Raw genomic sequence first — 13,995 nt, 5'->3', positions numbered from 1 at the left:
ATCTGATGGAGAAATTATCACATCATGTTTTACATGGTAAGATGTATCTATGTGTTGGCAACTTAACAGTCTTTTTTGTTAAACATAATTGAGATATTTAAAATTTTTTTTTTCATTTTAATGACGTATCTGTTAGCTTAATACTGTTTAAATTGCACAAATTCACAAACATGATGTTATATATTGATGACACATTCTGAGTGTTGCTAACACAAAATATATGTTATAGCTTAATGTTACAAACTAAACTGAATACACTTAGCATGTAGCACCACCCCGTAAAAATGTACAGGCATTCTAGCATGATTATTATAATGGTGCTCATATAGTCAAAGGGCAACAATAAATTCAGTGCTTATCATTCGTTTTTGAACCTGCAGTTTCATTAAGAATAAAATACTGCATAACTGATTTAACACAAACATTGTTATAATTAACCTAGACACTGATTTCTAAAGCTGTTAATACAAATAATATCTATAATGGTTTGAATTATCTAAAATAACAATGATGTAAGTACTCACAGACAGGTGATTCATCTTATAAATAAATAAATTAAACTTACGATATCAATGAATACAGAATTATAAATACTCTCTTTTTAATAATTTTCTGTCAATATTTTTTTCTTCTAACATATACATAGCATAGCATTCAAAATACATTTAATGTACTGTTTATACTATCAGCAAAGATTTAAGTTTATTTTTTGGCTATTATCAAGCTAACATTTTAATGAGATAAAACACATTATCATTTTGCAGCTGTGCAGTATGTTTCCTTCCTTAATCCTCAGTAAATCAAGAATAGATTGTGTATTCTCATTTCTATTAATGTACAATTCATTATTGCTTAAATTCTTCAGCTCAAATAAGATGAATTTTCTAATTCATCTGCTGTGAAATAGTCAAATGAACTTGACGCATCTGCTACCAATTCACTTTCAGTTGCAGAATATTTGAATTCGGAAACAGATGCTTTTTTATTTTCAACCTTTTTCTTATTTAGAGGACTATCGTAATCATTGTCAAAAGAAGTTGCGTGAGACGTAATTTCATTTTTGTTACAGAAAGAAATTGAAGAAGCAGGTACCTTTTTGGAAATATTCCACTTGCCATTGCTTTTCATTATTTTAAGAGGTGTAATCCTACAGATCTTTCTCACACTTAATAGTGAACTGGAATGACTGTGAGAATTGTATTTTCCTTGCTCAGTTTCCTCTACATCACAGTTCTGCAAAATTGCATTGCATTCAACACTGCTAATTCTAGAAATAAATTCAGTAGAACTGCAAAAGAAGAAAAAGAAAATTTTAAAATTCATGTTCAAATAATATATAGCATTTTATGCAACTTATAAAAATACTTGGTGTTCATATATGCACAATTTTGAGCATTATAATTTGACTATACAATAGAAACATAAAACATTTTAAAGATTGATATACCCTAATTAAAAGTTTAAATGTGCATATAATAAGTTAAAATATAAATACCTGGCACAATACTTTTTCTTTCTCCATGTACAGTAACTAGGCTATAAAAGGGGTAAAAAATGCTTGTTATTATAAACATAAAAATAATTAAATTAAAAATTATTGAAATTTATAAAAACTTACCCCTCAAAATACACTGAGGTATTGTATTTTATGCTGCTATTTTATTTATTATTGCACACAAAATTCCATTTTCAATAAAAAGCAAGTGTATTTATTTGTGCATCTCCCAGCTTAGTGTAAGGGTCTGAAAGTTTAAAAAATATTTGTGTAATTTTCCTCTTCATACAGGCTTTCAGAGCGAGCTTTTCTAAATTTTAAAATGGATTTATCCATGTAGTGGTTGTTTGACACTTGCAAAAATCGCACTAAAGCTTCCCCTTTCTACTCATTCATAATAGTAACAAGTTAAAAGTAATGCAGCATTCACAGGAATGGTTTGTGAGGCATAGAAACGAAGAAATCTACAAATGAAGAAAAAAACTAGCATAAATATATGTGGGGCACGAAAATCTTTTAAGCACTTAAAGTCTCTAAAAGTCTTAATACAGCCTGTATGTGGCCGTATTAAACAACAACGTATTAAAATAAACATTCCTATTTGAGAAGCAAGCAAACGCCATTGTGAAGAGCAGTGGTTTCAAGGTGCGACCACCGAGCCTCGTGGTCGCGCCCTGAAACCACAAAGCAAATGCCATACATATAGAAGGTTTTTTTATATATATACAGTTTAATTATTGCTATTTTTTATTGTTTATAATAGAAATCATGATTTGCGATGAATAACTTTTGAAATTTAAAGATGTTTATAATAATAAAAGGAAGCCTTTTTGTGTCATTAAAAACAAATTTTAAAAGACATCCGATTTGAAGTATTAAGACCTAAAACATGTATGAATCTGCAGTCATTTTGTGTTATTTAGAGGTAAAAGATCAGTAATCAATTGATTTTCACTCAAAAATTTCGGAAAGAAGAGGAGAAAAAAATTCGAAAATTGGTGGTTTCAGGGTGTGACTACTGCGCATCAAAAGGTTAAAGGCTGAAATTAAAGATGGATTGGAATTAGGGTCATTAACTAGAACAGAAAGATTTTTTTTAATGTGAAACGCCTCTAGAAAGTTTAATTCACCAATGGAAGATGTTTTTTGAATAATTTTGGCTGCAGAAAAATTGAAAGTGTGATTTTCGGATCAACAATGCTCGGCAATAGAGGACCTCTGCATTTCTTTTTTCATAAAATATGCCTCATGTTCCTTAACGTGAAATTTTAAGCTGTCTTAGTTTGACCAATGTAAATTAAACCACACTGGCAAGGAATCCTGTAAATACCTCAGGAATTCATATCCGGAATGGGGTCCTTAAGTACGGAATTTTATTGATAGGAGAATAGATGACCCGAAAGTTTTTGTTGATGTTGTCTAATTTTTGTTGTTTGACTTCAAATTAAATATTTGCTTGGCGTGTTATTTTACCTTAATCGAAAGAAATATTAGTTATTCTGAAAATGAGAGGAGACATTGAAAGAAATGTCTATTTAAAAAAATAATAATAAAAGAGGGGAAGGTTTAAAGTCATAAATGCTTCATAATTTCATAAACCACTAATTCATATTTTTAATTTTATAACTTCAACATGTCATCTTAATAGATTTAAACTGATAATGTCATTAGCAGGAAAACTCCCAAATTCGGAATCGCCAAAATCCTGACAAATCTGAATCTTGGTCTTTGTACTGTATGTGCAACTTTTATTGGATAAGCCCCTCACATATTTATTTAATTATATACCATACAACTGAATCAGCTACAAATTACTACTTTGGCTAACTTATTTAAGATTTACTATTTGTTATTTAGTGCCTTATAATTTTCCTTTCATTTATAATAAGAATAAATTTTGCTTTCAGGAGATTAGTGTATAAAAATCTTATGTTTCTTCATGAATGTAATTCTGAACATCACTGGGTAGTTGTTATTAAAATCGAATCAGGACGAGAGAAAATTTTCAAATAAACAAATGGTTGTACACATTTTTAAATCATAAACACAGCATATATTTGCTTTACTTGAAATTTTTAAATGCTTTCTCATTTTAACTGTAAAAATGGAGAATGTTCAACATTCTCCTTGCCACCGAGGCTACAATCACAGACAGACTTGGGGCTGAACTTAAATATGTTCAAATAGCTTTCCATGGCCAGTAAGAAATTGGATTAATTTATAGTTTGTGAAGAAGTGATGATATGACAATCTCATTTTGATAGAATGCAAAAATCTCTTAATTAAGCTCCCTTTATTAGAATTAATGAAATCATGGTTCCACGACTCCACCATACTTTCATATATGACCTTCTTATAAAAGGAATTAGGGATATTGACAAAAGTGTCAATTTCCCGCTTAGTCGCAATCTTAGCAAGGAAATCGGCTCGTTCATTCCCAACAACACCTGTATGACCACGAACAAATGAAAATGCAACCAAAATATTTTTATCTTTTAGGTTTTTCAGTTCTTTTTGAATCTCGATAATGATATTATTAGAAGAAAAAATACATTTTAAGATCTCCAAGGATGAAAGGGAATCAGTACAAACGAGATAGTCTGACACAGCACTATTTTATTCAGATTCATTTGATGGTGAAGTTTAAGTACAAAAGTTCAGCTATAAAAACGGTACATTCATCTCTAATTCTAAATTGAAAGTGCTCAAATTAGTTAAGTATATTAGCTTGTGGTTCACAATATTAGCAAAACGTATTTTAAACAAAATATTAAAAATCCAAAATACTAGCAAGGACATTGCATTAAAAAGGAAAAAAAAATAATCCCTCTTCTCAAATAAATAAATACATTAAAGATTGATAGTGAGAAAGAAAAAAAGATAAGGATGCTGAAAAGAAATTATTGAGAAGGAAGACGAAAAATAAAATGCAAAGATAAAAAATTAAGTTCATAAAGAATAGAATTTTAAAGATACTAAACTTTTCTTCCAAGCCTCATTTCTCCTGGTTGAAGTGGATAAAATCATTCAAAACAGTTCTATCTAGGGCTCTATTCCCATTTAAACAAATCAGCTGCATTAATGCTTAATTTTACTCCCATGTTTTGTGAAAGTTATAAGTTTCTCTTATAACTCCTTGAAATTAGCAAAGCAAAGAAATTAATAGTTCTAATACTGGTACTGAATTTATTGTTTATTAAGTTTTTATTTCTTTTCCGACACAGAGTGATATCACTTTTTTTACTAAGACTTTATGATACATTGGAATTCATGAATTACAAAAGAATATATAAATATACTTACCTCATCATCTAAGCTCACTTCTTCATAGTTTTCATTCAATAATTTAATATTATCATTTTCATTCTGTAATTTTTTTGTAAATGCTAAAGAACTTGCTTCAAGGGTGTTATCACAAACTGTTCTATATGGATTCTCAAAACATATTTGCAAAGATATATGTTTATTATCTACAGGACTATTGTTTTCTACACTATCATTCGAAGTCTCCAACTCAGGAAGTAACACAATTCTTTCAGTGTCAAGAACTGAAGATTTATTATAACTCTCCTCAGTAGTACTAGTGATCAATGGTTTTTCTTCCAAAACAAGAACTTGTATGTTTCCTTTCAGAATCTCATCACTTTCATATGACTTTTCATAACTATTAATTTCAGGATCAATCGGTTTTAGTTTTTTATCAGTTTCTTCATTTGTCTTATCAGTAACATGACTATCATCCACATATTTTAATACATTTCCTAAATTATCAGAAAAATCTACATCATTTTGCCCATCATTTTCAAAGGAGTCTGTCTGATGATTTCTTGTTGTAATTTCATTTTCTCTCTGAACTTCTAGAGAAACTACATTCAAAGTTGATTTTGAGAAGAGATCATGCATATTTTCTTCTCTTTCCTGTAAAAAACCAGATTCATTTACTTTTCCAAACTCTTCATAATCCTTTGCATTTACATCATTTGAAAAAGCTCCTTTCCTTTCAGGTAAAGCATAAATATTACTAGGAGATACACCTACAAAATAAAAATTCATATATTTAAATTTGAACTATGAAAAGCAATAAATATTATAAAAATAAATTTTAAACTCAAATGAAGCGATTCAGAATAAGTCTACAATATATGAACAGGATCAGTATTATAAGAAATTTCACACAATATTTAATTAGAATAGTTCATGATTTGCAACTTATGTTTACACCTTTAAATTGTAAAGAATGAGAATTAATAATAATATTCATTGTAATATATATCTAAAAATACAGACCACTAAAAAAGGGATTTTCTTCTTGACTGACCATTGCATTTTAATATGGTTTCCATATAATAAAGGCAAAAAATTTAGAAGGGTTTTTTAATTGTCTTTAAATAGAAAGAAATGATATTTTTTTAATACAGTACAAAGTCCAAAATCCAGACATCCAATATCTGGAATGATCTAAAATCCAGACTTCTAATCTCCAGGAACTTTTTATTTATTTATTTAAGAAATTTCTTTTATGCTTTAGTATTTGATATTTTTTCATAGTAAAACATGTGGAGAGTTGTGATATTGAATTTTACTTTGCCGCTGACACCAACCAACCTGGAGAATCACTATTTATTATTTTTTGCTCTCATCATCACATGACTATCTACACACTGCAGCATAAGAAAATGACTCATGCAGTGATATCTAAATATTTTTTTGATATATTAGTAATTGAATACTGAAGAGTATGGTTACTTTTTATGTTGACATTGCACTTGACAATGATTACACACTTTAGCTAAATCTGCTACAATCTTGAGTTTGTAGAAGAGATGAAATTTATCAGAAATCTCTTTCAATATGCAAAAAATAGATTTTGTAAATGATACTCATACACCAAAAAATTACATTTAGTCCTGTTTGAATTGAGAATAAGCAATTTGTTATTAAGCTCAAGACCAGTAACACAGCTGCTGCGGCCACAAAGTGCAACAAAATGTTTAGAATTTCGAAAAGCACTGAGCAAAATTAGGGGAATGGCAAAAATCTTTCGAATTCAGGGAAAACACTGGGATGCAAAATTTTTAGAAATTAGAGAGGTGTTTAGCAGCAGAATTTTGGACACGCAGAGAAGGAAACAAGCAGCAAAATATCTAGTGCCATCCCTGGATAAGCCATCAGCATATGTGAGAATTCATTTATTTGGGACTCAATTTCAAGCATGTGCAGGAAATATTTTTTATGTAGAGAGTAACTCAAAATTCCCACTGAAGTTTTAAAAATTTATAGTAACTATAACAAATAAAGCATAGAAGATGCATAACTGTTTATAAGGAATCTACTCACATTGGCCAGTAGATTCTGCTGCTACAGGACATTTTTCTTTGTAAAATGAATTGTTACAGGTATAGTATCATAGACGTCTCAACAGCAGCTAATACAACTATTACAAGGCAAAAGAATTTAATTTTTCTACAAGATACAGTTCTCACATTTTTTGTATATACACTTAACTCAACAGCAAACCTTCTGGTCATTAGATCAGATGATCCTCCTTCTCATCTTCAGTGTCCTCCATGCTGATTTGAGATAAGCAGAGGTGATTTTTCCTTATGGGTTAAATCAGAGACTGTATGGCCATGCTCCCTTTGCTACATGGTTTAGCACAAGTGCAAGAAGGGGTCATACATGCAGTTCCTTCTCATGATCAAATCTATATTGAGTGTGACAAGATACAACTGGACTTAGTGTGACAATTTGAAACAATCGAACTTTCGATATAAATATATTACCCACTCCAGATTTAGATTGTTCAGTACTATGTAATTTTCATGGCCCCCTTTATAAAAATAGGCACAAAGATTATTGCCAAGTTTAAACTACTCGCATATAGTTTCTGGCTGCAGTATTTCCATAGTTGCTTTTAATATGGCATCAAAAGACTTATCTTTCTCATGGGATTTCAGACACATGAATTCCAAAAGATACGACTATAGATGATGTTGAGCTGTACCCCTTTCTTTTTGTTTCACCATTTAACAGATCCCCATATTAGAGTATTGGTGTGGTGTGTGTGTGTATTTAATTATGGCAAAGCATACTAGGGCTATCTGCCTAAGGGGAGGGATGCCTTCGTGGAGGACTTTCTAAGGGAAACTGGCTCGTATACACGCTACACATGGGGAAAACCACGAAAACACTCATGCAGCCAGCCCGTTCACGGAATTCGAACCTCGGACCGAACTATCAGTGTTCTCCAACTTTACCGCTCGGCCGCTGGTGGGCGCTATTAGAGTATTGGATCGAGAGGTAATATATCTTTTTCCTGGAAAAATAATAATGCATGTTCATTTCTTAGTAAATTAAAGACGGTCAATATTTTTTTAAATGATGTTTAAACTAAAAAAAAAAAAAAGAGTACTGTGATATTACGCTGTTCATCCAATTTATCAAATAGAAATCGAAAATGATAGTAAAAGTACCGTTTTTTATATAAATGTTTAAACTGAAAAAAGATAATTATGATATCGTGCAGTTCATCAGATTTGGCAAACAGAAGTTAAACTGAAAGAGGACTATTCATATTTCATGCAGTTTACATAATTTGGTGGCTTATTGCAGGGGCCATGAAAATCAAGTAGAATTCTTATAACAGTTGAATTTCCAATATAAATATGTGACCCACTCCTCCAGATGTTAGATTGTCCTAACTCTGGTAGCTTTTTTGAGAACATCTTCCCCATTCTCCAAGTGCCCTTTTGTCCATACCCTTGAAAAACTCCAGAACTGGGCGACAGCAGCCGGAGGAAATGCAACGTCTATGAAGTTCAACCATCAAATTCCTTGAAAATAATGTCTTCATCAAAGTAAGTTAAGGTTTAAGAAAACACTTTTTCAACAGAAATAAACAGTATTTTTGTTAGTACAGTCAAATACCGAAAATCCGCAGACCTGAAATCCGCATTGCCTCTCAAAATATAAACATTCAGTTTATAGGTTCTGGAAACCGCAACACTGAGTGCAAAATATTGAAGAAAAAATACTTACCGAACAATGACATCATAATTACTGAATAATAATGAGTCATAATGAAAATACCAAATTACTGACATCATGATAATTTTCCCCCCTTCTACTCTGCATAGAGGTAAAAAAGCAGACGATTCACTCTTCTTTAAAGTTCATGATTCACGTTGTTGTATTTTCTGAGCTTTGTTATTTCACGAGATTTTTTAGTGCTGCGTTTTTTTTTCTAATCCAGATGTTTTGTGGATAAATTAAGAATATTTAAAAATTTTGCCCTTTTTAATACAATGACAGATAAGAAACACACTCATGATTTTACTGCTTGCAATGCTGAAAAACGTAAACACGCTGCATTGATGGTAATGCAAAAAGTGCAAATTCTGCAAAAGATGGAGGCAATTTGTACTCCTTGGTTTATAGCAGAATCGTATGGAACTGCGACATGATTGTGTATGATATACGGAAAAATAAAGAAAAGCTGTTGAAATTTTACAGCAACAGTGATTCTAACAGAGGAATCTGAAACCGGAAATCTTTGCATGAGGCGAAATCGGCAAACCTCAATGCTGTGTACATATAATACAATGAATAATATAATCAATTTATATATGTAATAATAATTTAATGCATATAATAAATTATTACAATAATGTGTATAATAATTTAATTAAATGTATTTAATATGCTTTATTTATTTTGCCCTTTTAGTCTGAATATTATGCTTTATCTTTTCTGTCCTGAAATCCGCACAACCTCTGGTCCCAATCTCTGTGGATTTCTGGACTTCCTCTGTAACCTTTTTAAAACGTTGATCAAACAATTAATCCGACATTTCAAAACTTTTGTTCCACGATGACTGTCTAATTATTATTTGTTCCATTCTAGGATGACTTATTGTTTATAATACCAGTTTACGGGGGCTCTGTTATGAGCCACCTGCTTTTAATTCTGCATTCAACCAAAATTTTAATTCACATTCAGAATAGTTATAACAAAAAAGGGGGCAAAGATGTCAGATGAGAAAAATTAAGGACCATTTTCAAATTTTGACTGCAATTAAGGTCTTTTAAGGTCCAAAATCATTTAAAAAAACATGAATCTTTGAAAAAAGATAAACAATGTTTTAATAAGCTTCATATGAATGATCATATGAAGCTTATTAAAACATTGTTTATTTGGTGACAGATTTCTTTGCTTCTTTCATTTATTGCCTTCAAAGTTTATATCAGGATTTCTTCCAAAACGTAACTCTTAATTTTTCTTATTTTCCATTAGCAAACTAATTTCTTTGATCAACTATTAAATCTGAGCAACAGTATTCAGTTATTATCCCAAAAGTGCTTAACCTGCATAGTTATTTAGTAAAACCCACTATGCAATGTTTTTTAAATAACTTGATTTGTTTATGAAGGGCAACTATACATTTAAAGAAAGTGGTGATAGAACAGTTATGCTTGCTAAGAGAAGGAAGAATAACAAGTGACTAATTGGTAGGAATGGAAAGCTGTGGGTCGATAAAACTATATCAGACATGAGACGGGCAAAACACGTTTTTAAAGAAAACCAAGATTACAAGGTGCTACAAAAAAAAAAAAAAAAAAAAAAAAAGAGAGAGAGAGAGAGAGAGAGAGAGAGGTCCAATAAATCATTGTACTTAAAGAATAAGTTCTCCGTGACATTATCACCTTCAAAGTAGCTCCCTTCATCATTCACATACTTCTTTATTTGGTACTGCCATTGCTGGTAACAGTTCCTGAAACGAAGGCCTTTCAGGAGATTCTCCATTTCTGCCTGAAACTCTTCAACTGAGGTAAAATGGGTTCTCTTTAAACAAGATTTAACTTTAGGAAATAAAAAAAATGTCCTGGGGAGCCAAATCAGTGAATAAAGAAGATGCTCCAGCACAGTAATGCTTATTATAAATTAATGCACAGTAAGGCTTATTATTAATGTTTTTGCTGGTCAGAAACTGCTTGACAGATAGGACCGTGTGAGCAAGTGCATTGTGCTGGTGCAACAGCCATCCATCATTCCACAACTGTGGCCTTTTTGTCCTAATTTTTTCATGAAGTCTGTTTAGTACTTCAATTTAATGGTATTGATTAACATTTTAGCCACTGGGAACCCATTCAGTCATGATGAACGCCCAAGGAGGCGCCCAGCACGTTCATCATCTTCCACACTGTCCCTTCCCACTGAAAACCACTTATGTTATTCAAACAGACGTGCATGAGACAAAGGTTCATCTCCATAAGCCTCAGTTAACATTTGAAATGTTTCCTCCGTGGCAGATTTCTTCGTTTCACAAGAAACTTGATATTAATTTGCTGTTCGGTTTTTACAATAGACATTTTTCTGGCAGAATGCAGTTGCACGTGTTCACTCGATGACGCAGTACTCTCCACTGGCATGGTCAAATAAGCCAAAAATGCCCGCATGGATAAAAGAGGCATAACGTCACCAAAACAGTTGTTGCCAACTGCACTCTGTTTCAAGCTGTACACTTAGTCTTATTTTTGTTTGTGTGTGTGTGTCACACCTCGTAGAATAATAAAATGCCACAAAGGGTATATTATGATAACTTAAACACATATACAGTACAAAGGCTGAAATCCAGACTCGTCGGGACTTTGGCGAATCCGGATTTGGGATTTTTCCGGATATTAGATCATCAATTTAAATCTAGTACGATGGCATGTAGAAATTATAAAATTAAAAATATGAAATCATGATTTATGAGAAAATGAAGTATTTATGATCTAAAAGGTATCAAAATTTACAAAAAAAAAAAAAAAAAAAAAAAAAAAAAAAAAAAAAAAACTCAATATTTATTTGTTTACATTTCTTTCAATGTAAGTTATTTAAGTTGGTTCGTTTTTTGTGCTAATACTTTCTTTTTAATTCTGTAATTGTTGAAGTCCTGTAACTGCTGTTTTGAGAATTCCAACTAACTTGTCAATCAAAATTTTCTCGTTTTCAGTAACTTCTCTCTCACTTTCTTAGCAGTAGCAGTATTTTCTGGATCTAAAACCATACTACAGATTTTGCCATTCATTAACTGATTGCTGATTGAGAAGCATTGTAATCACAATGAAAAACTTCTTTTATAACATCTTCATTTATTACCACTTCTCCACATTTCTTTACAAAATCCTTAAAAAATTTCAACTTTATTTTGCGATATCTGAAAACGTTTAAAATTAGTGACTATCAGCATCAAATTTAGCTATCCTTCACTATACATATTTGGCTATGCATCATGAGCTTGGCAACTAATGACAAGTTGTTCCATTAAATTTTATCTTGCTTCTAATTGCGCACTGACACAATTAAGCCTGAATTGTTATAGTTTAGTTATTTATTATACTTATGTCTAGTTCTTGCACATGATTAAGGCTTATCAGAGTTCTGAATAAATAAATTCCCACATATACCTCATTGATGGCCGGCGCTAGGTATCTTACCTCTGTGGGTCCTAAATTATGCGACTTGGTGTGGCGATAAGAGCCCTGGTGATGGTTCTGGGTTTATATGAACAAATAAGTTATTCTTAAGTCAAATAGAACTAAATGTAATCTTTGGGTCTATTCGTATCAGCAACAAGATCTATTTTTAGCATATAGAAAGAAATTTTTGGTAAATTTTTCCTCATCAACATTTTTTAGCTCATTTAACGTAAGTCTGTAATCATCACCAAGCATAATGTGAACATAAAAGGTTACCATACTTCTTAATTATTCAATTACTAACATAAAAAAAAAAAAAAAAAAAAAAAATTAGGCATCGCTACACGAGTCATTACTCAAGTTGTCATGTTTTGATAAACATGCGGTGATGAAAGGAAAGTATAATAAATAATGATTCGCCAGGTTTGTGTCAGATCAATGATGTATCTATGTGGAATGTTTTGGTTTGAGATGTGTGCGAAGCAAATGCGCAGCAACGGATCCAAATTACTGATCGTACAAATTTATGCTAAATTGATTGTTTCTTCAATAACAAGGTATTTTATTTAGTGTCGAAGTGAAATTGAGAATCGAGACTCTCCAAATGTTTCATTATGCACGGAGGGGGGGAATCAAATGCGCATGTGTAAAAGCCAAGGAGGAAAACGTTGTTGATGGTTTTGAGGTCTGGATTTTAAATCATTTCGGATAATGGACGTTCGGATTTCGGACTTTGTACAGTATAAACTTACTTTTTTCTGTGAATCATGTAAAAATTGGAGTAGATTCTAAAAATAATTCATTTGAGACATCAAGCGATGAAATACTTTCTTCAACATTGAAAGATTCAGCTTGAATCACTTGCAATCCAGCAGCCTGTTAAATCAAACAAAGAATTAAAATTTTTATATCCAAAGTGTCTAAAACTTATTCACAATAGATTATAAATATCTTCATACAAGAAGACAAAACAAAAAGCATCAATAACTCATTCTATAAATTCAGACCTATGATAGCATTTATATTAAAATATTGAAATTATAATACACAATTTTTTTTTAAATTACATATGACATAGCAAAGTAATGAATGCAAAAGAATTGACACTTATTTATAGCACATTAATATAATATTACCAACATAACAATTTATGTTAAAGTTTTTTAATTATGACATTACTAGCCTTATGATGGGGGAAAAAATTTCATTATTCTAAATTTGAATTTATATTTTCCTCCCTTATTATTTGTAGTTTCAGGTTTAGCTGAGATAAACAAGACAGGAAAAGCTTTACTGTGATTTAAATAAAGTTTATGCTGATAATTAAAAATCAACTGAATTTGAAAAATCTATAAATGAGAGACTTATACACAGCCAGAAATTTGGTGAAGCTGCCATCACAACCAGCAGAGAAAGAATCTGAAATGACTTACAATTAAACAAAACAGAAAAAGAATTTAAATATGAGATATTTAATTTTTTAAAATTAATTCAGAATTTATATATTCTCAATTAAAGTGGGAAACAGAAATATGAATGCATTCGCTCAGTAATATAAGCACTTTAAACATCGTAAAATGCTCTACAGCAAGGCCAGAACTAAGTATAAATCACACAGTTTGATTACAGTACATAAGGAATAAAAGTTCAAAGATGCTATGCCAAAAATTTCTGTATGTAATTCGACTTTCATCTAATATTGTTTTCTGCTTTGAGAACTTACAGTAGTCGCATTTCTAAATCTTACTGCAATACCCTTGCAGATAAAAGCCCAGAGTAAACAAAAAATAAAAATAACAATAAAAAAATTGCAGTATTACTAGATGCATTTGGAAAAATTATTTTGAAAGTTAAAATATTATTAATGGCAGTATATCAGAAAAATATATAAATAAAAAAAATAAGGAATGAAGAGATACTATACAACAAAAACAGAGAATACCATGGCAGAAATACATAAAGAAAGAATAAAATATACCAATATCCTCTTTCAAGCCACAATTTCTTCTCATTATTTATAGTTCAATGGATAAAATC

At 30.9% G+C, this 13,995-nt stretch overlaps 1 protein-coding gene across 1 annotated transcript; it reads right to left on the bottom strand.

The window, feature by feature from the left end:
• Positions 1-584: 584 nt before the first annotated feature.
• LOC118203576 (uncharacterized) lies at positions 585-13,970 on the bottom strand. The gene is made up of 4 exons (XM_085810281.1): positions 13,937-13,970; positions 4,799-5,529; positions 1,496-1,536; positions 585-1,288 (listed from the first exon to the last, which is right to left on the bottom strand). Exons 1-4 carry the CDS (start codon positions 13,968-13,970, stop codon positions 862-864), a joined length of 1,233 nt encoding a protein of 410 aa, XP_085666407.1. The 3' UTR covers positions 585-861.
• Between the last annotated feature and the right edge of the window lie 25 nt (positions 13,971-13,995).

This window comes from Stegodyphus dumicola, chromosome 2, assembly GCF_044657685.1.
Source record: "Stegodyphus dumicola isolate Sdum_Otavi_A_Nest chromosome 2, ASM4465768v1".
Lineage (NCBI taxonomy): Eukaryota > Metazoa > Arthropoda > Arachnida > Araneae > Eresidae > Stegodyphus > Stegodyphus dumicola.
Note: the sequence above shows the minus strand (reverse complement) of the source record. Positions and strands in the feature narration are given on the sequence as shown.